Genomic DNA, 24353 nt, shown 5'->3' with positions numbered 1-24353 from the left:
ATATCACCATCTTTTCACAAAAGAAATGTATTACCATGAAAAATTAAAAAACCAAAGATCTCAAATGCTACAGTCCTTCAAAGTGTACAAATACCACATTATAAAAAAAAATTCTCTAAATAGTCTCTTTTTCTTAGCTCCACTCTCTCTGGTCCAGTGAAAACTCAACTTTACATAAGTACCAATAGACAGAGAGGCATGTGGGAGCTCCTGCTCTAGTTTACCTCTCTGGCAGTGGTGATTTTAAAGTCAAACTACCTGGCCCATCGTAAAGAAAATATAAAATTGTGTTTAATGAAATTCGCTCCAGATTCATTTTATGGGTTTTCAGAGACAAGTATCTTTTTACACTTGAGCTATAAAATCAAGTTACTTGTTTTATGTAGGACATTGCACTACACATACCTAGGTTCTGGGATAACTGTCCAATCTGATGTTGCAACAAGGTCCATAAGAAGGACATAAGGGCAGAAGCTTCTTGCTATTTTTGGATAGATATTTATTATAAGCCTTTCTTATGTCTTTCCTCATGTTTTAACCTAGAGTCGGTTATAATAGGTGTATTTTTAATACCAAATAGATAAATAAATAAAATATTGGGCCCAATCCACATAGAGTTAGGCTCTGCAGCTGTTCTCCTCTAGACACACTGGTAGCATTACTCAGTCTCTGCAGAATGATGAGGACAGGGCCCTTTGCTCTTCCTAGGTTCTCCAATGGTCAGTAGAATGTTTGTCCAGGACATGGTACCCAATCACTGGATCTACAGAAATAAGCTTTCTGAAATGGTTGAGTTTCTCTATGTAAAAAGGAATCATTTAAGTTCCTGTGGCTTTGGTTTACTTCAACAGAATTCTCTCTAGACTGAATCATTCCCCAAAGGGCCATCAAGCCAAGTGCCAATTTAATCTCAAATCCTCAAAGGAAAAGCTTACAGTTGTCAGTGGTGTGTCCTTCTCTAGATGGAAATAAGACAGATCTAGCTTTCTGTTGGGGCAGGAAAGCATTGATTGCAGGAGAGAGCAAATGCTCTCACAGTCTAATCAATCTCACAGAGCAGATGGATGTGGCAATTAGTGCAAAAACAATTTTGCCAAGAATATTAACACTTCTTGAGTTTATCAAAAAAGGGTGAAGTTTCTAGTCAATAATTTTCTAAATTTATAAAAGAGTTACTGGTGAGCAACAGGGTGTGGGATGTCTAGTCTTGTGCTCTTGTGTAGGCCAATGAGGTAACTAGTAGAAACAAAATAATTAGGTTCTTTGTACACATCAAGTAAGATCCTGGAGTTGAGAACAAATGAGTTTCTTAATATATGCTCTAACTCTTCTAAAAAATACTGAAATGATTATTTTGTTTTGACACGAGTTATTCAGAAAATTGCTTTATTTCTTTACCTTTGCAAACTTTGGTACAGTTTAATGATCTACAACAGAGGTTGACAAACATTTTCTACAAGGGGCCAGAGAGTAAATATTTTAGGCTTGATGGCCATATGGTCTCTTTCACAGTCACTCTAATTCTACTGTTGTAGCATAAAAGTAGCCACAGAGAATATAAATAAATGGACATGGCTGTGGTCCAATAAAACTTTATTTATAAAACAAGTGGCAAGACAAATTTGGGCGATGGGCCATAGATTGCAGAAGTCTGATCTAGGGCTTTGGTATGGCCATTAGATCCCCTCTAATATTATAGAATATTTTCTCTTTCCAAAATTAGGGCACTTATTAGAAGCACCGAACTTAAAAAAGGCAGTGTTTCTAGAATGATTGAAAGAAGTCACGGGACACCTGGGTTGCTCAGCGGTTGAGCGTCTGCCTTCGGCTCAGGGTGTGATCCTGGAGTTCCAGGATCGAGTTCCACATTGGCTCCCTGCATGGAGCCTGCTTCTCTCTCTGCCTGTGTCTCTGCTTCTCTCATGAATAAATTAATAAAATTAAAAATAAAAAAAAAAGAAGTCAGTTCTTGGGGCACCTGGGTAGCTCAGTCAGTTAAGCATCTGCCTTTGGCTTGGGTCATGATCCCAGGGTCCTGGGATGGAGCTCCACATCGGGCTCCCTACTCAGTGGGGGAGTCTGCTTCTCTATCTCTGTCTCCCTCTGCCTCTTCCCCCACTTGTTCTCTCAGTCTGTCTCTCAAATAAATAAACTCTTTTTAAAAAGTCAGTTCACATGTGGTTTCCAGAATTTCTTTTTTGCTCATAATATGGAAATGTGCAGGAGGGGACGCCTGGGTGGTGCAGCAGTTAAGCGTCTGCCTTTGGCTCAGGTCATGATCCTAGAGTCCCGGGATCAAGTCCCACATCAGGCACCTTGCATGGAGCCTGCTTCTCCCTCCTAGGCCTGCCTATGTCTCTGCCTCTCTTTGTCTGTCATTAATAAATAAGTAAAATCTTAAAAAAAAGGAAATGTGCAGGAGGTATGCTTACCCTTTGAGTAATCTCACTTGCCAACCAAAGTCTTCCTATATCTTCCTCAATATCTTCGTCCTTCTCTTCCTGAGTCCTTCTTCCTTCTTCTAGCTCTCTTCTCTTTTTCCTTTAGTTTTATGTCTTTGCACAATTGTCCCCCTACTCCTTTTCCATATTTAACTTAATTCTCATCAAGTAGGATCTTGTAGCATAGCCTATCAACCTAATCAAGAATTGAATGTTAAGGGTATGAATCTTTAGTAAGGATAAAGCGGTGAGTGCCAAGGCAAAAACTATAGCTACATTTTGAGAGATAAAAGAGTTATTGAGAGATATATTCACCAGGACCAGTGACATAAATTCTCTGTGATTCAGTTTAATATCAATAATATAATGATAGTACTATATCTACCTTATATGGCTGATATGCAGATTAAGTGAATTGTTATGTAAGTGGCTTAGAATAGTGTTAGTATTTGAGTTCAAGAACAAGGCAAAGATATCTTCTCTCTCCATTATTATTCAACATTGTACTGGGTGTTCTAGAAAAGAAAAAAGATATTTAGACTACAAAGAAGATATAAAACTATTTTTATGGGACATGATTATCTGTGTAGAAAATATGATGGGATCTACAAAAAAGCTACTAGAACTATTAAGTGAGAATAGGCTAGGTTACAGAATAAAAGATCAATATACAAAAAAAATCAATTCTGTTTTATATTCTAGGAACAAGCAATTGGAAATAAAAAATTCTAAAAATATATGCATGGAGTAAAAAATGTGAAATAATTTAGTGATAAATCTTATAAAGATATGCTAGAACCATACATTGAAAACCATAAAACATTGCTGAGACAAATGAAAGAAGACCTAAATAAATGAAGAGAAATATCATGTTCATGGATCTGAAGATTCAATATTGTTAAAAGGTCAATTCTCCCCCAAAATGATCTTTGGAATTGAAGGAAGCTCAATCAAAATTGAGTAGATATTTTTTTTGTGGAAAGTGACAAGCTGAACCTAGAATTCACAGGGGGATGAAAAGATCCAGAATCACCAAAACAACTTTTAAGGGTAATAAAGTTTGAAGACCTTAGATTACTTAGATTACTTGATTTTTAGGACATCTAGAGCTAGTAATCAAGACAGCATGGTCTCAGTGGAAAGTTTAATCAAGAGCAAAAAAATAAATAAATAAAATAGAAATTCCAGAAGTAACACACACACACACACACATATGGTCAATTGATTTTTTAAAAAAGTACAAATGCAATTAAGTGGAGAAATAATAACTTTTTAAAGAAATGGTACTGGAACAATTAGAAATGTATATGCAAAATAATTAAAAAAAGAAAAGAAAAATTTTTTGACCCATACCTTGATACCTAGATGATATGTAAAAATTAATTCAAAATAGATCATGGATTTAAATATAAATCCTACAACTATAAATCTTCTAAAATAAAAGAGAGGAGAAAATTTATGTGACTTTAGATTAGGCAAATATTACTTACATATTACACAAAAGCAAGAATTTTAAAGACAAAACCAAAATTGTTAAATTCAACTTCACCAAAAAACTTTTCTGTTCTTCAGAGAACACTGTTAAACGAATGAAAACATAAGCCATAGACTGAAATACTTGCAAATCACATATCTGACAAAGGACTTATAACCAAACTACATATAGGACTTTCAAAACTCAATAATAAGAAAACAACCAATTAAAAAGATAAGTAAAAGAACAAACACTCCATAAAAGAAGAAATATGGGTAACAAATCATATGAAAAGATATTAAGTAGGGAAATGCAATTTATTACAGAAATGCAAATTAAAGTTGTATCACTACACACCTATTAGAATGCTTACAATTAAAAAGTCTGACCTTATCAAGTGTTGGTGAAAATGTGAAACCATGGGAACTCCCATATACTGCTGGTAGGACTGTAAAACAGTACAACCACTTTGGAAAACAGTTTCTCAAAAACTTAAATACCTACGGTATGAGAAGTTACTTCTAGGAATTTATGCAAGAGAAATGCAAGCATATGTCCATAGAAAAGCATACAAAGAAATGCTCATAGCATCTTTGTAACAGCTCCAAGCTAGAAAAAAACCCCAAAATCCATCAATCACTTAATCGACAAAACAAATTCCTCTATATCCACAAAAGGTAGTATTTCTCAATAATAAACCAACTGAACATGGATGAATCTTCAAGTAATTATGCTTAGTGAAAGAAGGCAGACAACGGTGGGTGCATTCTGAATTCTTCTATCATATAAAATTCTAGTAGATACGAACTAAGTTAGTGACAGAAAGTAGATCAGTGGTGTCATGGGGATGGTGATTAATGAGGATGGGAAGGTGGGAGGGAAGGATTATTACCACAGGGCACAAAGAAACTACTGGGATAATGGATATGTTCATTGTGCTCCCAATTGTGTGGGTGTACACACACACACACACACACACACACACACACACACTATCTAGATGTGTGTGTGTGAAAACTTATCAAATTGTATACTTTTAAACATGTGCAGTTTTATTGAATGTCAACTGTACTTAATAAAGCTGTTAAAAATGTTGGCAGCCTGCTCTAATAAATTGTGTAGGATCTCATGATATGCATTTCTCTGTCAAACATACCTTTCAATTTGTTATTTTTCTATCCAAATTTTGGATTAATTTTGTTGTAGTCTTTCTTTTTTTGTCCTATATTATTGCAGTACTTATGGAAGTCTTAGCTAATTCTTTTTGTAATAAGATGTGCTATAAAAACACACACAAATACAAAAATGTAATATTTCAACAGGACTGTGAGATACTAAAGGCTAACAAAAGGCTCTTTACAAGTGTCAGTTTAAAAAGCCCCACTAAAAGGACTGTCCATGGGATATGGGTCTTGTTTCATATTTCTCCTAGATTGTCTGATCTCATTCATTTACTAACCAAACATGCATTTCTGTGCCAGGATTTGAGGAATAGAAGTACATGATACTGAATTTACTTGTTCTCAAACAGTTGATTATAACTGTAGTTTAAAGCATTATATGAAACAGTAGATACTAGATAGGAAGTTTTCTTGATGTTAGATGTGGCATCTCATCTCTATATTATTATTTTTTCTTAAATGTCTCCTAGAATAATTTATTTTCAGATTCATTGTGACACATTCTTACATTTGAGTGGTTTGATTTTGTTTGATGTATTACTCTTTTTCAAAAATGGGATAAGTGCCAAATGCCTCTATGAACTTCAGTGTACATAGCACAGGATTATTAATTAAATGTAGTTCTTCACTTGAAAAATAAGTGTACTGGACCCTACCAATTGGCGTATGAATTAATTTAATATAGTTTCAAATATAGGAGTGATCGAGTGCAGTTAACTTTTTATTATGCTATTTCTATTTCTTGAAATGCACACCCTTGTTTAGAGATTTTCTTTTTCTCCCCAAGCTAAGATTTCTGTCCTTTTTAGTTTAGCCTTTATGGGCACGTTGCAAATATGCTACCTCACTATTTTTCAGGTCTATTGTAGTAGAGCCAATTCTTCACTTCTCTGCTTCTCACCTGTTTCTGTCTATTTATTTGTGTATAAGATGTCAAAGGAAAATGAAAAGTAACACCTCAAAATACCACCTTGAAAAAGAAAATGCCAACAAATTCTTTTCTGCACCTGAAGCTTTTAATTCTTTAATCCACTATGGAATGTTGCTTAATTACATATTTTATTATGCATAACTGAAAATTATGTACTTTAGTTTCAACAATGATATGAAAGCACGTATTGTTTATAAATAAAGAGAGGCTGGTTTGTCTCTTTTCTTTATGTTACAAATATTTGTGGAATTCTCACAGGTTCTCCGTCTAAAATTGGCTTCTTGAAAATTCTCAGAGTTCTGAGAAAAATTTCTTTTCAATATTTTCTCCAGAAATCAGAAAATTCATTACTTTGCAAAAAAGTAAGATAATGTTAGAATATCATTATGGGCAAAAACCACTGAACAGTTTGAATATTTTCATAAAAATTTCATCTTAATGAGTTTCACAAAGTACTTACTAATGGGAAAATGTTACAATGGTTGAACTGGGGATGAAACGTCAGGGGTTCGTTACATTATTCTTTTTTTTTGTATAGTTGAACATTCCTATGATGAAGTGTATGTTTTGGGACGCCTGGGGGTGGCCCAACAGTTGAGCGTCTGCCTTTGGCTCAGGGTGTGATCACGGAGTCCCAGGATGGAGCCTGTTTCTCCCTCCGCCTGTGTCTCTGCCTCTCTCTCTGTGTATCTCATGAATAAATAACTAAAATCTTAAAAAAAAATAAAGTGTATTTTTTTTTAGAAAAAAATATTTTGGTTATATGGCTCTTATACCAGGAAGGCAAACTTTGGGGGTTAATATTTCATACACTGGATTTCAGAATTAGTGACAGAATTTTTCATATTAGTAAAATACCCGGTACATTAGATTTCTGAAAATTTTGAATTGCAATGAACGTTTTTACATTTTCTGCATTTGAAAAAGCTTTTATTAAGGAGAAGTAGCAACAGGAATGCATAGGTAGAAGGCTTGGGTTTGAAATCGATGAGGCCACTTAAGTGCTGCACAGATCAGTTACCCTTTTTGAGTTTCCCCTCCTGGGTCTTTGAAGAGGGAGTTTCAGAGCCTGCTGTCAGAGCCTCGGAATGGAATGGAGACACGTTTGCAGCACTACCTTATATAACGAAGCATCCTACAAATGTTGTTGCTGTTCTCATTTTCAGCATATCTGAGTGTGCTGCTAGTAAGGGGGCCTCAGAAGGGAAGAAGCCTTTGAAAGAGATATGGGAAAATCTGGAAATTAGAACGGGAAACATTAAGAGGCTATCGAACAGGTTCATGCTCTGAACTAAATGCTCATTTTGCATCGCTCTGCCACAGACTTGATGAATTAACAGACATTACATATTTGAAAGTTCTCAACATCCTCGTTTGACAGGTACTGTTTCTTCTTTTGTGAGTGGAATATCAGGGCAGCACATGGGGCAACATTTCTTTATAGGGGTGTAAAGACATGAATTTGACTCTGTCACTGTAATGAAAATGTATTTAAATAGCACATAAAGCACATAATCAATAGCAGTAAAAAAATCAACTAATAGCACAGATATAGTGTTCAATGTTTAATTTAGTGCAAAATAGGTCACTTTAGAGTTTGTTTACTTGGCAAGGCAACAAGTATAAGATACTGTTTTACTGCATCTTCTCATCAAACATTATCGTAGAGAACGGGGGGCCCACGTCTCCCACTTTTTTGATCACAATAGGGATATTTGCAGGTGAAAATAGCTGACAGAACGGGACTTCGTACACACCCTGGTATAAGGCAAGAAGCCGTGATGGAATTTTAGTGGAGTTATTTGGTAAATAAAATCAAATTTGGGAATACATGATTCATATAAGTAGGGTAATGTAAGAAAGGCTTAAAAATGTTGCTCATCTTTTAAACATTAAATCCAAACTATTTTTATTTAACATTTGGTATTGTTTAACAGGTAATAGTATTCTGGACATACACCTTTCACCACATTTTTTTTTTTAAATAAGGGTACTTTATATTTTATCAAAAATGTGCATGTTAATAGATTGTAATTTAACCTTTGTCAAAAGACATGCAAGTATTTAGTATTTACATTAAAAGGATTGCTTCCGAAGAAACACTGAATCCATAATATGAATATGCCCCCTTTAAAAGTCAAAAATACTCATTTGTAAGATAAGCTATAGTACCAGTATCTTTTGATATTTTTTAAACGTGATTAATATTTTTGGACCTTCATTGGTTTCCACACTATCATGCAAATTTTTGGCTTGCATCAGCCAGGTAGTTCTATTTTTTTATTGGCTATAGAAATAGGGTATACACATTTTAATTGCTCTTTTTGAAAATATCACCAGGCAGTTCAGAATACCTCATTTATTGATAATATTGTGACAATCAAGGACCTTAATATCAGCTGATGATAACAATAGGGAATAGGGCAGAATTTAATAATGAAATGTATGGGATTGTCATTTTTACTCAATGCTGAACCATTTGAAAATGTCTTCTACTCAAGCTATATATTTTAGATAAGCACAGTTAGATATAGATATCACTACTTGGAAAAAAAAAAACCACTTCTTTTAAGCTCAGAATTCCTTAGTACTAAATGTTAATCAATACACATTTTATACATAATATGTACAGATATTTTAACCAAGTGCCATACAACTAGGGCACACATATTAGTTACCTTGGTTTTCAAAGGTTATGTGTCAACTCTGCATATTACGTGCCAAGGAGATACTGTCAACATTATTTTTTGCATAATGTGCAAGTATTATATGGCCACAGAGTGTAATACAAATTAGTGGCAAAGTGCTGAGGGAAGGAATCTATGACAGATTCAGATGCACAAGGTTGAATATTACCCGTAAACTACCTGACTCTGCTAAGGTCTTAACAGCACAAAGCGCTATGTCATGCCCAGCTTCTAAAAGTTTCTGAAATACGCGGACACAATGAAGCTTGCTCAAGGAGTTTTACCATAGCCACTGGTAGTAAGAGGACTGGTATGAACATTAAATGACATTGGGGGAGCAATGTGGAAGATGACCCAAACAAATCATCTCCAAATTGTGCCATCTTCCCGGAAAACAATTTTGCTCACTCCATCATGACCATCACTGTTTTTTGATATGTGCTTTTTATTTATTTGTTTTTGGCTTAAAATATCATATCTAGGAAGATGATGCTGTTTAAGTAAAAGGGTCCAAGTGAGAGTATTATTAGTATTGTACTGATTTCTTACACATGCTCATCAAATGCATTCAAAATGTTATTTCAAAAGAAATTAGGTTATTGGGAATGGCAAAATTGTATTGGCAATCCAATTTTTCCTTCTAAAAAGTTAAATTTCTGGCACCTTATATTCTGTTGGGGCTGGTTAAAATAATAAGACTACTCCTTGCTTTAGCTTTTCCCTCTAAACCCAGGGGCGGGGTGGGGAGAGGAAGAAAGGATTTGGTAAAAAAAACTTCATGGCACACTGGTTTCTACTCATTTTTTTAAATACATGAAATCTAGTTTCTATTACATTAAATTTCTTTTCCTCAAATGGTTTTCCAAACTCGAAGTGAGCAAGAATGTTTAAAAGTTGTCTTCTCATTTAATAAAAAGAATTGAAAACTTTTTTTCGATACAATTTTGTTAGAGCAAACCAGCTGCCTTCAAAGTAGTTCAGCTGTGCTTCAAAAGTAAATAGTACTTTTACAGCTGAATTGGGAGTCTTCAATGATGCCATTTTAGTTTCTTAAGTAAAAGTTCAACATTAAAGCAGCCCAGTTGCCTACCAATGAGCTCATCAGTGCCTGGAAAGATGTTAGGCATGAAGAGATTGGACAATTTCAGAACCAACTATCAAGGAACCCAGATACCCCTATTAACATCTAGGAAATCTTAAAAAGAAGCAGCAAGAGATAAAGTGAATACAAAGAAATAATAATCAAAAACCGCAACACTGGCCTCAATCCATTCCATGACCATTAGCACACCTCATTTTTGTATCTAGGAGTGTGTGGAGTTTTATGTTGCAAGAATTCTGAAGACTGTGTTTAAATTCCAGGTGTGTTATTTTCTTCATTTAGTTCTTATAGTTATGACATACACAACCAAATGAGCTCAGAGTTATTAACTTATATTCCATTCATGACTTAAAAAAATACATTGCTAAGAGGTTTTTATACAGAAGGTCCATTTTTCCCCTACTTAATGTTACTGGTAAAGGCCTTTAAAATATTTATACATTAGCTTCAAAAAAAGTGTTGCCATAATTAAATATTGTGAAATAAAATGCAGATGAATTCATTCTAAGTACGTAACTCCTAGAGACTAGATTTATGTTTTTGTTGGTGGGTGTTTCGACCATCCTGCTATCTCTTGTTTATTAGGCAAAATGTTAACCCCAAACAGGTTATGGTCTTCACTTTTAAACTTAAAAAATGAGCACGTGTTTGTGATTTAAATTTACAGTGTTTCAAGTGACTTTTCAATCGCTCTTTTTAAAGTCAGTAAAATATCATCAAGAAAATAGTAACATGCACCTAACTGAGAGGGCCATCTTTGACTCTTTAAAGTTACTTCACATAAGCAGACAAACCCTACCATGTCATACCATACAAACAATTTTAATTGTGTAGTTACAGTCAATAACCACTCCTAATCAGAACATTTCTGCATAAAGAAAATTGTGATACACTTATAAAAACAGCCAGCTGTAACAAAATAGCTGGTGTTTTCATAGCCATAAACTCATAAAAAAGAAATACACCTTTATACAGAAATTTTATACAGATGTAGCTTTAAAATTGATTGTAAACCAAAGGAAGACACATTGCAAACATCAATTATTTTCACATTAATTGCATAATTTTCTAAGGTGATCTATTAGTTTTATTTACCTAAGCTTATTTGCATGATAGTAAAAATTGCATACAACAATAAGAGTGAAGCTTATAGTATGAATTGCTTGGATAACATAGAGCACTTTTTATAGGCAACTGTGTAAAGCACATTTTTCTCTATTTAAAACTTTTAAGACACTTTGTTTTACTGCCCATCAAAATACATTTATAAATAGAAAAGAATCAGTATGGTAACAAGAGAAGCAATATTACATTTAACGGAAACTTCCAAAAAATTAATTACAACATGATGCTGCAGGATCTACAAATAAATAATGAGGACTAAATTGTGTTTCACATTTTCTTTTCATTTTTTAAAAAATCATGTAACAATGAGAATGAAAAAAATTACAGTGAACTTTTATTTCCAAAATAAAAACAAATTTGAATTACGGCAGTGCCATATAATACAAGGCATTTGTTGGCATATGTCATCTTTAAACTGCATTCCACAGTCTATAGTTCTTTTGTAACATACAATAGAGTAACAAACTCTTTTTTTTTTTTTCTTCTTCTTCTTTTTTTAAAATAAGGGGCGAGTTTCCAAAGATCAGTGTGGAGTGTTACAGAAATAATTAAAGGAAGGAAATCATAATCACAGAAAGGTATAATGCTTGTTTGAGGCTCCAGAATAATAAAAAAAAAAATTCTTTTTTAAATTAAAAAAAAAAATCACTGGTATCATGCCTACGGGGGTACACACCTCGATGTGTCCCGTGAACAGAAATTCTAACTTTTAATACCAAACAATCCTCGATGCTTCACCTGGGGCTGCCAAGCAGTTTGTAAAACAGAGTAAAACATTTAGTGCAGTCTGTATCATCCTTTCTCGACTTTCCTGTTTGTGCAAGTCTCCGAAGCTTCATTGGCCAAACCGCGGACAACGAAGGGTTTCTGAGATACAAGGTGACCTCTCCTTCCGGTAGTCAATCCCAGTGGCACTGCTGAATGAAAATAATACTCTGAGCTCAGTCTTTCAGGTCGGCGTTAATGTCTGTGTTCCCCTCCACCGACAGCTCCTCTTCTAGCTTCACCGAGAAAAGGGTGTTAGCATTTTTGTCTTGGACGCTCTCCTCCAAATCCTTGAGCAACTCCTCCTCCTTGTACTCGGCCACGTCCACCTCCAGGCCCGAGTTGTCCTTCAGCTTGCCGTGGTGCTTGAGATAGTACCGCTGGTTCTGGAAGAACTTGATGATGGTGTACTTGGGGAGGTCGAGCTGCGCCGACAGAGTCTGGATGGCCTCCTCGTCCGGGTACAGGCCGACGTCCTGGATGAAACTCTGCAGGATGCCCAGGGCTTCCACGGAAATCTTGGTCCGCGGCCGGGTCTTCTGCCGGTTGTCGTCCTCCGCCTCGGCGGGCGAGGCCACCGTGGGCTGCCGCGGGGGGAGCCGGGGCCCGCTGGGCTGCTGCGCCTGCGCCTGCGGGGGCGGCGGCGCCGGCTGCTGCTGCGCCTGCGCCTGCGGCTGCTGCTGCAAAGAGACAAGCGGACAGTCAGAGCTCTGCCTGCGGCGGCGGCGGCGGGCGAAACCACCTCGAAGGAGGGAAGGGGGGGACACGGGGGTCTACCTGTAGCTTCTCCGACCGAGGCGGGAGGGGCGGGCAAACATTCGGGACCAAAAGGGAGGCCCGCCAGATGGCCCACGGCAGCGGGGAAGGAATTCAAATATTTAAGAGGCAGGGAGGGAGGCGCAAGTAGGGCTGGGGGAGGGGGGGTGACAGGGGGAGGGGTGACTGATGGGGGGAGGGGGTGGGTGATGGGGGAGGGGGTGGCTGATGGGGGGGACTGGGGGGGGTGACTGATGGGAGGGGGTGACTGATGGGAGAGGGGTGACTGATGGGGGAGGGGTGACTGATGGGGGAGGGTGACTGATGGGAGGAGGGTGACTGATGGGAGGGGGTGACTGATGGGAGAGGGGGTGGCTGATGGGGGAGGAGTGACTGATGGGGGAGGGTGACTGATGTGGGGAGGGGGTGGCTGATGGGGGAGGGGGTGGCTGATGGGAGGAGGGTGACTGATGGGAGGGGGTGGCTGCTGGGGGGAGGGGGGTGACTGATGGGGAGGGGGTGGCTGATGGGAGAGGGGGTGGCTGATGGGGGAGGGGGGTGACTGATGGGGGAGGGGGTGACTGATGGGAGGAGGGTGACTGATGGGGGAGGGGTGACTGATTGGGGAGGGGGTGACGGGAGGAGGGTGACTGATGGGAGAGGGGTGGGCTTGCTTCCTCATCGGAGGTCAGGGGAGCCTCCCCACCCTTCATTTTCGGTCTGGCTCACGGAATGAAAACTCAGCGCACCGAAAATGTGAGCCACAACCTTCACCAGAAGGATGCGCATCCGAAGGCGAAGACAGCAGAGCAAATGATGATGGAAATAATTAACAGAGATTTAAAATGAAGATTGAAAGGGCACCTGGGCGGCCCAGTGGTTGAGCATCTACCTCCTTGAGCTCAGGGCGTGACCCCGGGTCCCAGGATCGAGCCCCGCATCCGGCTCCCCATGCAGGGAGCCTGCTTCTCCCTCGGCCTGTGTCTCTGCCTCTCTCTCCTCTGGGTCTCTCATGAATAAGCACATATTTTTAAAAATTAAATGAAGATTGAGGAGTAATGATTTCAAAGACGTTTTAGAAAGGAGTGCTACAGACCCGCGCGGGGGAAAGAAACCTGTGTTTTGACCCCATTTCATCCATGGCTAAAGCAAGGAGCAAGAAGATAAAGTTTATTTAAATTCCAAATAAAATGGATAAATGCCTGTTCTTCAGCATTATCCCTTAAGACTCCGAAGGATTTCTGAGATTCTCACGTTTGTGAATTTCCTACCAGTCAGTTCCGATTTAATACACATACAGTTTCTTATCAAATTGCACTAGGCTGACACTGCAAGTTTTTTTTTTTTCTTCTTACCGGAAAATAAAAGTTTGATGCACCGTATAACGGCTAGTAAATTGTTTTGTCTATAGTAAACTCAGATGTGATTAGGATTTAAATTTAGTGTATACAGACACTTTTTCGTAATTAGTGTCTGTACACGTGCAGTAATTTCCATACACAATTATACATAACAAATGTGTGACACATGCACATACTGTATACTCTATATCCATAATTCTTATCATCAAAGCAAATCAACCTGAGTGAGCGGCAAAATATTAGAGCCTTTATTTAGACTGTGCCTAACCATTTCCTTTTATCCCCCTAAGAAACAGTTTTATTAAAAACAATTTACCTTTTCAAACAAGTACTATTTTTATTACTTAACATATATATACCTTTCTCTTTGTTTTTGCCAAGCAGTAAGTTTTTAGGCTTTCCTGATGATTTCAGTGCTTGATATCCTAAGGGATTCTCTTTTCCAATTTATCTTTAATACATACTCAAGGATTTTTTTTTTCCTAGTGGGTGGATAACCCTATTATTGTTGGTTTTAGCTACCCATATATATGTGTGTGTACATATATAGTCTCCACCCGCCCCCACAGCAATACCAAGAAATAATGCAGGTGATTCAACAAAGACAGTAGAATTTTAGGACTCTGGAAGGCAGTGGCATTTTCTCTTAACGGGAAAAGCTAAAAACATCCCCTTGGATTTCACAGAAATACGTTCTACAGCTCCAGTTCATTCAATATGCTTCCTTTGAAATCAAGGCCATAGAGTACCAACAAACTGTCTGATGCCAGAACTTTCCAATCTAGATTCATCGGGGAGTTCCCTCAGTGGATGAATGGAGACAAGTTCCATGACATGACCAGCTAAGAAGCACAAGGCTGAATCCGCTGGCACAGTGGTCTCTGGCCACCACCACGGTTATAGTATGTCCTTTGCAAGTCTGAAAATTCTGACCAAGGGAGCAGGTCTTTATGCCACCCCCTCTCTTGCTGGTATAGGTAACTTGTAACTTGTGCCCGCTCACCTGAGGAGCAGCACCGAGCCACGGTGCAGGGGTCAGCAGGCCTGGTAAGAAAACGCCTCTAGAATCTCCTGTCCCAAGGGTGGTGGGAGAGGGGCTCTAAAGGAAAGACAAACAGACATGACTCACCCCTAACCTGTGTTCTGTGAGGGTGTCAGGAGACAACTACAAGGTGAAGGAAGGGCCAAGGAGTCAGAAACCAGATTCCAATTAGGTTTCCCTCCCCTCCTCTTTTTGGACAGTATCCAAGGTTATATAGAGTTGCGACTGGACAAATCACCTCTACGGAAACAGCAGTAATTCCTTTCCTAAAGGGCAGTACTAGTAGGCATTAAGGAATCGGTGGTATTTCTTAAATGGATTTTTAAAAAACAAAAACAAAATTTGAGCTCTCACACAAGAAACAACCCGATTCTAACAAAGACACACTTGGCAAACAAGAAGCGTAAAAACGGGGGTTCCTGCCACATTGTGGGTGGGGAGATGAAGGAAGAGGAGCACAATACACATGTTGGAAAAAGTGTGCTAATTTTCCTTTTATTCCCCTGAGCAAGATGGCAGTGTATCGTTATCTCTTGCTAAAGCCTATGTTTAGACTGGCGGGAAGAAGAGAAACGCTAATTTCCCTGCTAAGTTTAAAGCTCTATTTACTTAGTGCTATATTGAATTGGCCAAGGTAAACGAACCTGAATCTGCTCTGCTGGAACATGGATAATGTGGGGCGGCCTGTCGCCATGGTGATGCACCGCGTTGCTCTCCTGTTCATAAATGGCATCACGTTCTGGCTGAGGAAGACTGAGGAACCTTCGGATCATGGAGAGGTTCTCCCACAGAGTCCTGTTTTCTGGAGAAGGATCTTCTTTCCAGCGTAACAGCTCACACAACCACCCCTTAGAGACAAGGGCATAATAGGTCAGTTCATGCCTGTGGGGGGGCTGATATTTTCCATTAAGAGCTAAAAAGAAAAGACCTTGTAAAGTTAACTTTCTTCATAAGCTCCAAACACTCCAATCTCAAAAAAATGTTTTTTAACCTGTTCAGGGAGAATAGCTGTGGCTGTCAAGAAGGCAGGCTCTGTTTCTAATAAATGTTCAGATTTGCATCTTAAAGGAGGGTCATGTTTTTTAAGATTCCAAGGGCAAGACACATTTACCACGGACTTTGCAATATGTGAAATAGGAGAAAGGCAAAGCTGAATGTGCTTCTTGTCTTGCCCAACGTTCTTGTCTGATGAGCAGCCATCTGAGAGCCTGAAGGTATTTAAGAAGAGATAGGACAGATTTTTAAAATAATTTGTTTTCTGAAAGGATTCCCTAAGTTTATGATTTTTTGTATTAGGAAGGAAACTATGTGTAAATGTGTGTATGTGTGTGTGTGTATGACAGAGAGAGAAAGGACACAGGCAGTAGTGTGAGCAAGAATGTTGTCCAGTGTAAAGCATAATGATCAGAATGGGCATTAGAAGACTTCTCCAAAAACTTTCCAGAAAGACATCTCAGAGCCTGTTTTTTCCTGCCCACTGCAGTGCGCAACATATGATTCACCAGACAAGAATTTTAATAGATTTCCTGAGTTAAGAGAGAAGGAAATGTCCAGTGAATACCAAAACCTGAACCTCTCTGATGACTCCCCTAAGGCCCCATTTTTGATCCTCAGAGTATCAAGAAATGAGTGGTCTAACAAGTACATTCTCTAACATTTTCGAATCTTCATCTCAAACATCCTTCATCTCGGCTGCCACAATGAACACTCGCCATTGGGGTGGAGAGTAAGAGGGAGACAGTCCCAACCCAGATCCCCTCACTGGCAAAGCAACTACCTTCTGCTGCCATGCTGCCTGCTAATAGCTACACTTCTTTGGAGCAATATCTGGAGTCATCTCTACCTGGAGATGAGTGGACAGGTACTCCACATCCTCACCTGACCCCCTCATGCTGGGGTGGTGAATGACTGGCTTACCAGTAGTACAATGTCCCTGCCCTCTTCCTCCAAAGTGACAACTCATTCAACCCTTCAATCTACTCTTTGGAGATGCCCTTCTGCCCTGCCTTCCTTCATCAATACAGACTACCTGAGACCATATTTTTACTGGACCCCTTCCTTTTCCCCACCCTTCCTCACTCCTTCCAAGTCCTTCATAAAGTCATACATACCTGATTCCCTCTTAGGCTCTACTTTAGTGGCTTGACCAAAGATAAAGGAATTTCTTGGAAATTCCAAGTAAATGAGTTGGACAGGAGTGGAATGAACAGTTTCTTTATTATCTGATTTTTAGAACTAGCCAAAGAGAGTTTGTGTGTGTTGTGCAATTGTTGTTTGGGGTGAGACCAGAGAGTGATATGACTTTTCTTCCCTTTATCTGAAACTGAACCACTGGAGAAAATGCTCCGTCCCCTTCTAATTGCAATATACAGTGAAAAGAAATAAGGCCCACTTTCCCCCAAATGGCTTATTTGAGAGAATTTAAAAGGAAAGCTGGAAAGCTGATAACATCAGTTTCCCAAAGCCCACTACTGACCAGCCAAGGGTGAATGACTGTTGCTAAACCTCATGAGATCTACTAATTTTTCTGAGATATTTGTTTCTCTACTCAACAGGTCTTATAATTAAACAAATATGTACAAGGGGATAGTCATGCAATCATGCACTCATTCAACGCCACTGAATGTGCAATTCAAGGCTATGAGCGCAGGCAGTAAACTGAACATTTACCTGAGAGAATAATAGTTAAAAAAAATAATAATTGTGATTAGCATGTCACTGAATATACTTCTTTTCTAACCATGGCAATTCTATGTTTATTTCCAGAAAAATATGATGATGTGTCATATTTTAGCTCTATTTATAGGAGTCTAATATTAACTCTCAAACTGCATTTGAGTATTTGAAGTATTTGAGACCCACTTGCATACAGTGCCCTGGAGATGTTGTTTATTTAGCTCTTATTGGCAAATATTTGCTATATGGATTGAGCTATGAAAACATTTTATACTTTCCAAATCTCAGCTATTTCTTTACACTTTACCTCTAAGTTTGGATGCTGTGCAGATTTTAGATATCTGTCTTCCTGTAGGCTTGACTATTAGCTATGGTTGAGATGACTCCTCCTCCCCTTTCTCTCCATTCTTCAGTTATAGCAATTGACAAGCCCCATGCCTAAATAGAGCAAAACTGCTACAATTCTATTTACCTTTTAAAATGTCAGAAGGTTCATAAAAAACAGAACAGAAAAGTTGTTGGGGGGGGGGGGTTGTACTTAGCTAGTACTGTATCCTATTGCAGTAAGTGCCAAACATTGAGTATCTAAGATTTTTTTTTTGAAAGAAATAAACACTTGTAGCTAAAATTTGCTTAAAGTTAAATTAAGAACAATTCACATAAGAAAAGCTTCTTGGAGAGAGCTGAAAAACTCCAATAATTTTTCCAATCCTTTAGAAACTTTTTAAAGTAACAGATCAGTTAGCACTTGGATATATGTGAAAAAACATGTGGATCACAGATGTTCTTTGGAAAAGAAAATCATTAGTTCTTTTAAAATGGCTAATAATGATAGCTAATTCCTAAACAATCACACTCATGCTGGTTTAACAAATATTTCAGAAAAAGAGCCCTGACTCATTCAACAAATATTTTGCTCATATTGTCACTTCTGTGTCTCTATACTTATGAGATGGATCCTTATTTTTATTAATTGCCCGTGACTAACATAACATTTCCAGTAGTTTGCTATTAACCTCTGCCCTTAAATAATACTTCTAATTCCTTATCTAAAAATAATTTGATGAATTATAAGTTTGAAGCATGTCTCTGCTAGCCTTTCAAGAGACATGATGATTTTAAGAGACTGAAATCAGATGCTTCTTAGAAAAATATTTAACGGTGCAGCTGGGAACTGTTAGCTCTACAAGGGTATTCCAAAAAGAAAAAAAAAAAAAAAGAACTAAAAGGGGGGTAGTGCTTTTCTTGATGTGCATATCTCTTAAAAAATAATGGAAAACAGACATTTTGACACACTAGTTCTTTGTCATCAGAGACACTGGCACATTCCCAATTTATGCTGGCAAAGATAAGATTAATTCATTCTAATACTATTTAAATACTTTGGAATATTCTGACTACCTCAAATCCTATCATTTGAGACTCTATTAATGATGACAGTAATCTGATCTATGTCTTGCACAAAGTGACTAAAAAAGCCAAATGCTTTCTAACTCCCCAATACCTTTTTCTAGGTCATTTTTTCCTAAGTGATATTCTTAGAGCAAACAAACTTGGTAAGACAATGAACATGTCAGAATATTGTAATATCTGACAAATAATGATGATTCTCCTAAGTACTATATTGGTTTTTAAATGATAAATGTATAGATTCACTTGGTAGAAGAGAGACAAGGAATGAAATGCAGTACTTTGTTGCAAAATGTGAATATAATTACATTTTTAAGAGTGGTCTCTGGGACTTGAAATATTATAAAACCATAGGTAGGAGTAGTGAGCTACCCCCCAAATCAAATTAGATCACGACTGTTCTGTACAGTAGAAAAGACAGGAGAGTAGCAGCCTTAAAATAATGAGACCGATCCATTCTCAGAAAACTAAAATGGTACAAGGAACAACCTAAAGTTTAAATGTAGTAAATTTGCCAAGCAACATTACACTGCATATAAAAAGGGCAAAATATAAACAGTAGCCACATGTAAATAAATTAGTAAAACTTTCAGGATGTTACTACTTTTCAAACTGACGAAGTTTAATTTGACACCTTCTGTTCTAAACCCTTTGTTTCTATTCAAAATCACGCCTTGAGCTGTTGCTATCAATCACAGCGCTCCCCTATTACTTAAAAAAACTGGCATGAACCCTGAATAAGCTGAAAATGCCATGCAGATGAATTCTGAGATAATATGTTCAAACCTGTTATATACAACACAAATCCTGTAAAGTTATGTATTGTAAACCTACATTTATTGAGAACTAAAAGTCTTAAATCCATCTGCCACAAAGGAAATACTGTTATGTACTTTATAGTAACCAAGAACCATCTGCAAATGTCTTGCTACCGTAAGCAAGAAAATGGTGCAGAAGATGCTAAACCTAAGACTGCATGAAATAAATAACATTCGTTTGACTGGTTTTGGTGAGGGATCTATTAAAAAAAAAAAAAAAAGTAAGATCGGGGGGGGGGAAAAAAGGAAAGAGAGAAAATGCAGAATGACTGCCAAACCAGTACTGAAAAAAAGCAAAACAAACTCAATGACAACACAATGGCAATTTATTATGGTCCATGAAACACATGACTGTATGCTCATTTTAAAGGAAAAATTAGCAGTTCTAAACTCAATATTCTAATGATGTGCTTTACTGACAGAATCTTGTTGTACCACATTTAAATAAAAATCCTGGCACCTTCATCTCTCAGCTGCTAATTTCCAACCAAACTCAATCCCTGATTTCCACTCCACTCCTTTTAGAACAATTAATTCAAGTCAATTCACTTCGAACATTTTAACGGAGAAGGGGTGCGCAATGATTCTAATTGAGTCAGAGAAGTAACCTCCTTTCCTGAATGGAATTTATTATACCTCTACAGTCTCACGCACATAAAAAGAGAACCCTTCCAGGGTCTGTTCTGTGACAGAGCTGGGAGCACAGAGCACAACTAGTTTTCCAGGGGAAAAGAGGTTTCAACATTCTCTAAGAAAAAAAAAGTCCTTTCACACAATATACAGATACGTATATATTATTGTTACATATACATTTTAAACCCAAGAGCTATAAAAAAAAGAGAAAGAAAATGACAATTCTTCCTGCAACGAAGAAGGAAAAATGCATTTTAAGAAACGGAAGGATAATTTGAGTTCTAAAAAGCAAAACATTTTATAGTCTGTATTTATTCCCCCTCACCCTCATCTTTTATGTGTTATTTGCAGGAGTATTTTGTTCCAATCTCTGGGGCATATAGTATAATAATATATGATATTAAAAGAAATCAATCTAAATAGGGACGTATTTGATACAAACATTTTAGTGGAAAGCATGAATTACATTTGAGCAAGTAGTAGGAACAAGGATTAAGTACATAATCCATTAAATAGTACTTCCAACAAAAATTCAGTATTGTAGACTAAACTACACCAGGCATTTTGAATGAGTACATTTTCAACAACTAACTATAAAGCTAGCAATTTATCATTCAGCAAATAATTTTCTACTTTTAAAAGAATCCGTAAGTGTTACTTATGCTAATGAAGACAGTTTTTAATCTGCCCACAAACATGCTAATAGAGGGCAATTTTTTTTTTATTTACAAAGCTGTCGGCACTCAAGGGTAATTTCATATCAATGTTCTATAAGCTGGGGGGAAAATGGGTTCTAATTGTCAGAGTTGCGGAATCTTTCACCTTTAGCATGAAGGTTTAAAGATATCACAAAGATGCACGGTGACTAGCAGTGTTTTAAGCTATCCCTTTAACGTTCCAGAAGCATTCTAGTTTCACACTTTTTATGTTTTTAATACACTCTGCCTCAAATACAGTCTGAACACACAGCACTTCTTTGGGCGCCCTAATGCAGAGACACACACACACAGGGCCTTGTGCAGGTACAACTCCGCTTCCAGGTTTGAGGCTCGGATGCTTCCCGTACCAACTTCAACCCTCTTTTTCAAGAACAATCATCACATTTCAAACAGTGAGAAACAGAACAGTGGCAAAGCAATATTGAAAGCATTTTAAATTATTTACTCAGTTAAGAGGGTGAAAGGATACTTTAAACACATCAAATTTCATCGTCTAGGCCATTTTTTGGTGGCAAAGTGGTATTGATCTTTCCAAATGCTTAAAATTAACTATTTTCCAGAAGGTCATTATTTGATTAAACGCATTAAAGTTGAGGGCAAGAAGTGATGCACTTTTTCTTCTTCCCCATTCAAATCATCATATAATTTAATAAAAACGATCCCATCATGTCCTGTAATAAAAACGCTTATCTTAAGATACTGTTCTTTACCTAACATATTAACCTTTAAATGTTATGAAGTTCTTCAGAAGAAAAACCTTTGCTAAAGCAGATTATTCTATAGCATAATGAGAGGTCCCCACCATTAACATTAATAAAGATACATGTTCTCCTCTATGGAATTAGGAGGAAATACATTAATCTTTCTCCCCAGTTTAATAACATCTACTTTGTGTACAGTGAAGAGAATCTCGGCAGGCGCGGTAACTTTTCCTGCTAACATTGGTCTTACTAAAGAAAACATGGGAAGTTTGAACAGAGACGTACCAATAAATTTTCATGCTAAAAGTAGCACATCACATCCACTTTATTTAAAGATGGGTTTTTAAAAGAAACATATTTCGGGTTGAGTTTAAGCCCCATGTTGGGTATGGAGCCTACTTAAAAAGAAACATATTTAAATGGGATATTTGTGTATGTGTGTGTGTGTATCCCCCAAATATATTTATTTTCAAGGTATGGTTTCTAATATTTGCATTTGCTGAAAAGATAAAAAGACCCCAATCATGATATTTAAAAATTATTACAATGTTTAAACTTCTAAACTGGTACTGTTTTAAACTCTCTCCAGGTTATACAAGGTACTCAGTATCTTAGCCAAAAATCTGTGGGTTTCCATATTATGGAAATAGGACATACAATGGCTACTCATAAATTTTTCATGCATTCATTTTTGCTACTTTGTCTTTAAGAGGTTAAACACATTAAACAGTTTCTGGAGTTTGGTTGGTTTTTCTATCTTTTTTATTTCCTGGAGGTTTCTTATTAGCAAAAAGAAATATTCATACAATTTGAGGAAAAGCTCCCATTAAAATTTAGTGAATTTTAAATAATCAGAATCATTGGTAAATAATTTTTATTATGAAATTTTGCTTAAATTTTGAGCAAGTAAAAAAAGAAGTTCTTCAGAAGAAAAATCTCTGCCAAAGCAGATTATTCTATAACATAATGAGAGGTCCCCACCATTAAATTGTTTTTATGTTCCCCTCTTTTCTACCTTCTCAAAGCTACTGACTTTATGGCACATATAAATATAGTGTTTTCTTTTGCTACAGATTGTTTGATCCATAATAAGATTATCAGATGACAATCTGGCCAGAGTACATAAAAATGGTTCTTACTTAAAAAGGTTGTTGGGCAAGGAGATCTTACAGAAAGAATATTTTCAGGAGGTAGAATCTGAATAGGGAAAATGGAGGAATGAAGAAAAAAGCATGCAACTGTAGATAACATTAAGAAAATAATCTTGTAATTTGAATGAAACAGAATTCCAAAGAAAGGTTGAAGGCTGAATTTTCCTTTAAAAACATTAGATTTGGAAGATATCTAACTTAAATGTTTAATTTTTCTTATACTTCATAAACTAACCTGCTTTCAAGATTCTTCAAAGCTTAAGTGAAACAAAAATCTGGCTTACATGTCTGATGCTTGAATATGGACTTGGAAAAAGAATTTTTTGTTTTTTCCCCTCAACCTAAGATGTAATTTTGACATTATATAAGCTTCAGTAATATGATTTGGCTCCTGTTTAAGATTTATACACACTGTACCTTAATATCTTAAGTTTTAATATTTTTTTTAATATACATCCATTTAGTTTAGAGAGAGAGAGAGACAGGGAGCAAGAGGGGGCAGAGGGAGAGGGAGAGAAAGGATCTCAAGCAGACTACCCACTAAGTATGGAACCAGAGGCAGGGCTTAATTCCAAGATCCTGAGATGATGACTTAAACTGAAACCAAGAGTAAGTTGGATGCTCAACTGACAGAGCCACCCAGGTGCCCCAATACCTTTGTTAAGTATTTATTCTCTCCTCATTCTCCATAGTTACTGTCAATAAAAAACAGAAAACTTAGCACTCCCAAGGTTCATCAATTTTATTCTTGTTTCTATCATAAAGAATCATCTACTCCTTTCCCCTTGTCCATCAATGACTTGTCAGTCTGGGACCCTTCTTTCTTAAATTATGCTCTAAGGCACCAAACATTCTTTTTAATTACTTCTGAGGGACAATTATTTCAATTTCTGTACAAAAAAGCTTTTAAGTAATCATTCCTTTTAACTCAGGGGAAAAAAGTACCCCAATGATGACTAGAGCTTTGATGAAGAATGAGAGAACAAATGCTATCATATAGAGTTGTGATGCCTACAGGAAGCAGATAAATATGATGTCTAATTTAGCCTATGGAACTTCCTGACAGGTAAGTTACAAGTTTAACTAAGCTTTCTTGAATACTCCTAGTGATCTTTGAGACATTCTTGGAAAAGAGATGGTGGGACGAAAATCATTGCTCTAGTCTTCTGCTTTCAAACTGCCCAAAGTTATCTTATCTGCTGAAAATGACCTTCAAAGGCTTCCTATTGTAGAGAAAATGCTCACACTCTCTATAGCTGCCCTGAAGGCTGCTCCCAATTGCAATCATATCCTAATTCACGGGACTATTTATTAGCTGTTGCCCAACATTTCCCCACATTCTATTCTCTGTTCTTCACACTAACAGGAGAGCTCTTTCTC

The 24353-nt window shown here is 37.2% G+C and overlaps 1 protein-coding gene across 6 annotated transcripts in view; it reads right to left on the bottom strand.

Moving 5' to 3' along the window:
- Positions 1-7577: 7577 nt before the first annotated feature.
- Positions 7578-24353, bottom strand: part of SATB1 (SATB homeobox 1) — a 101825-nt gene continuing 85049 nt past the window's right edge. For 3 of the 6 annotated variants that reach the window (XM_041733780.1, XM_041733779.1, XM_041733783.1), the window contains 3 exons: positions 15510-15713; positions 14827-14922; positions 7578-12386 (listed from right to left, as the gene is read on the bottom strand). In XM_041733780.1, coding sequence (XP_041589714.1) covers positions 11883-12386; positions 14827-14922; positions 15510-15713 — 804 coding nt within the window. In that variant the 3' untranslated portion in view covers positions 7578-11882. The remainder of the gene's footprint in view (positions 12387-14826; positions 14923-15509; positions 15714-24353) is intronic. The other 3 variants (XM_041733784.1, XM_041733785.1, XM_041733786.1) reach the window with 3 other exon arrangements.

This window comes from Vulpes lagopus, chromosome 19 (assembly GCF_018345385.1).
Source record: "Vulpes lagopus strain Blue_001 chromosome 19, ASM1834538v1, whole genome shotgun sequence".
NCBI lineage: Eukaryota > Metazoa > Chordata > Mammalia > Carnivora > Canidae > Vulpes > Vulpes lagopus.
Note: the sequence above shows the minus strand (reverse complement) of the source record. Positions and strands in the feature narration are given on the sequence as shown.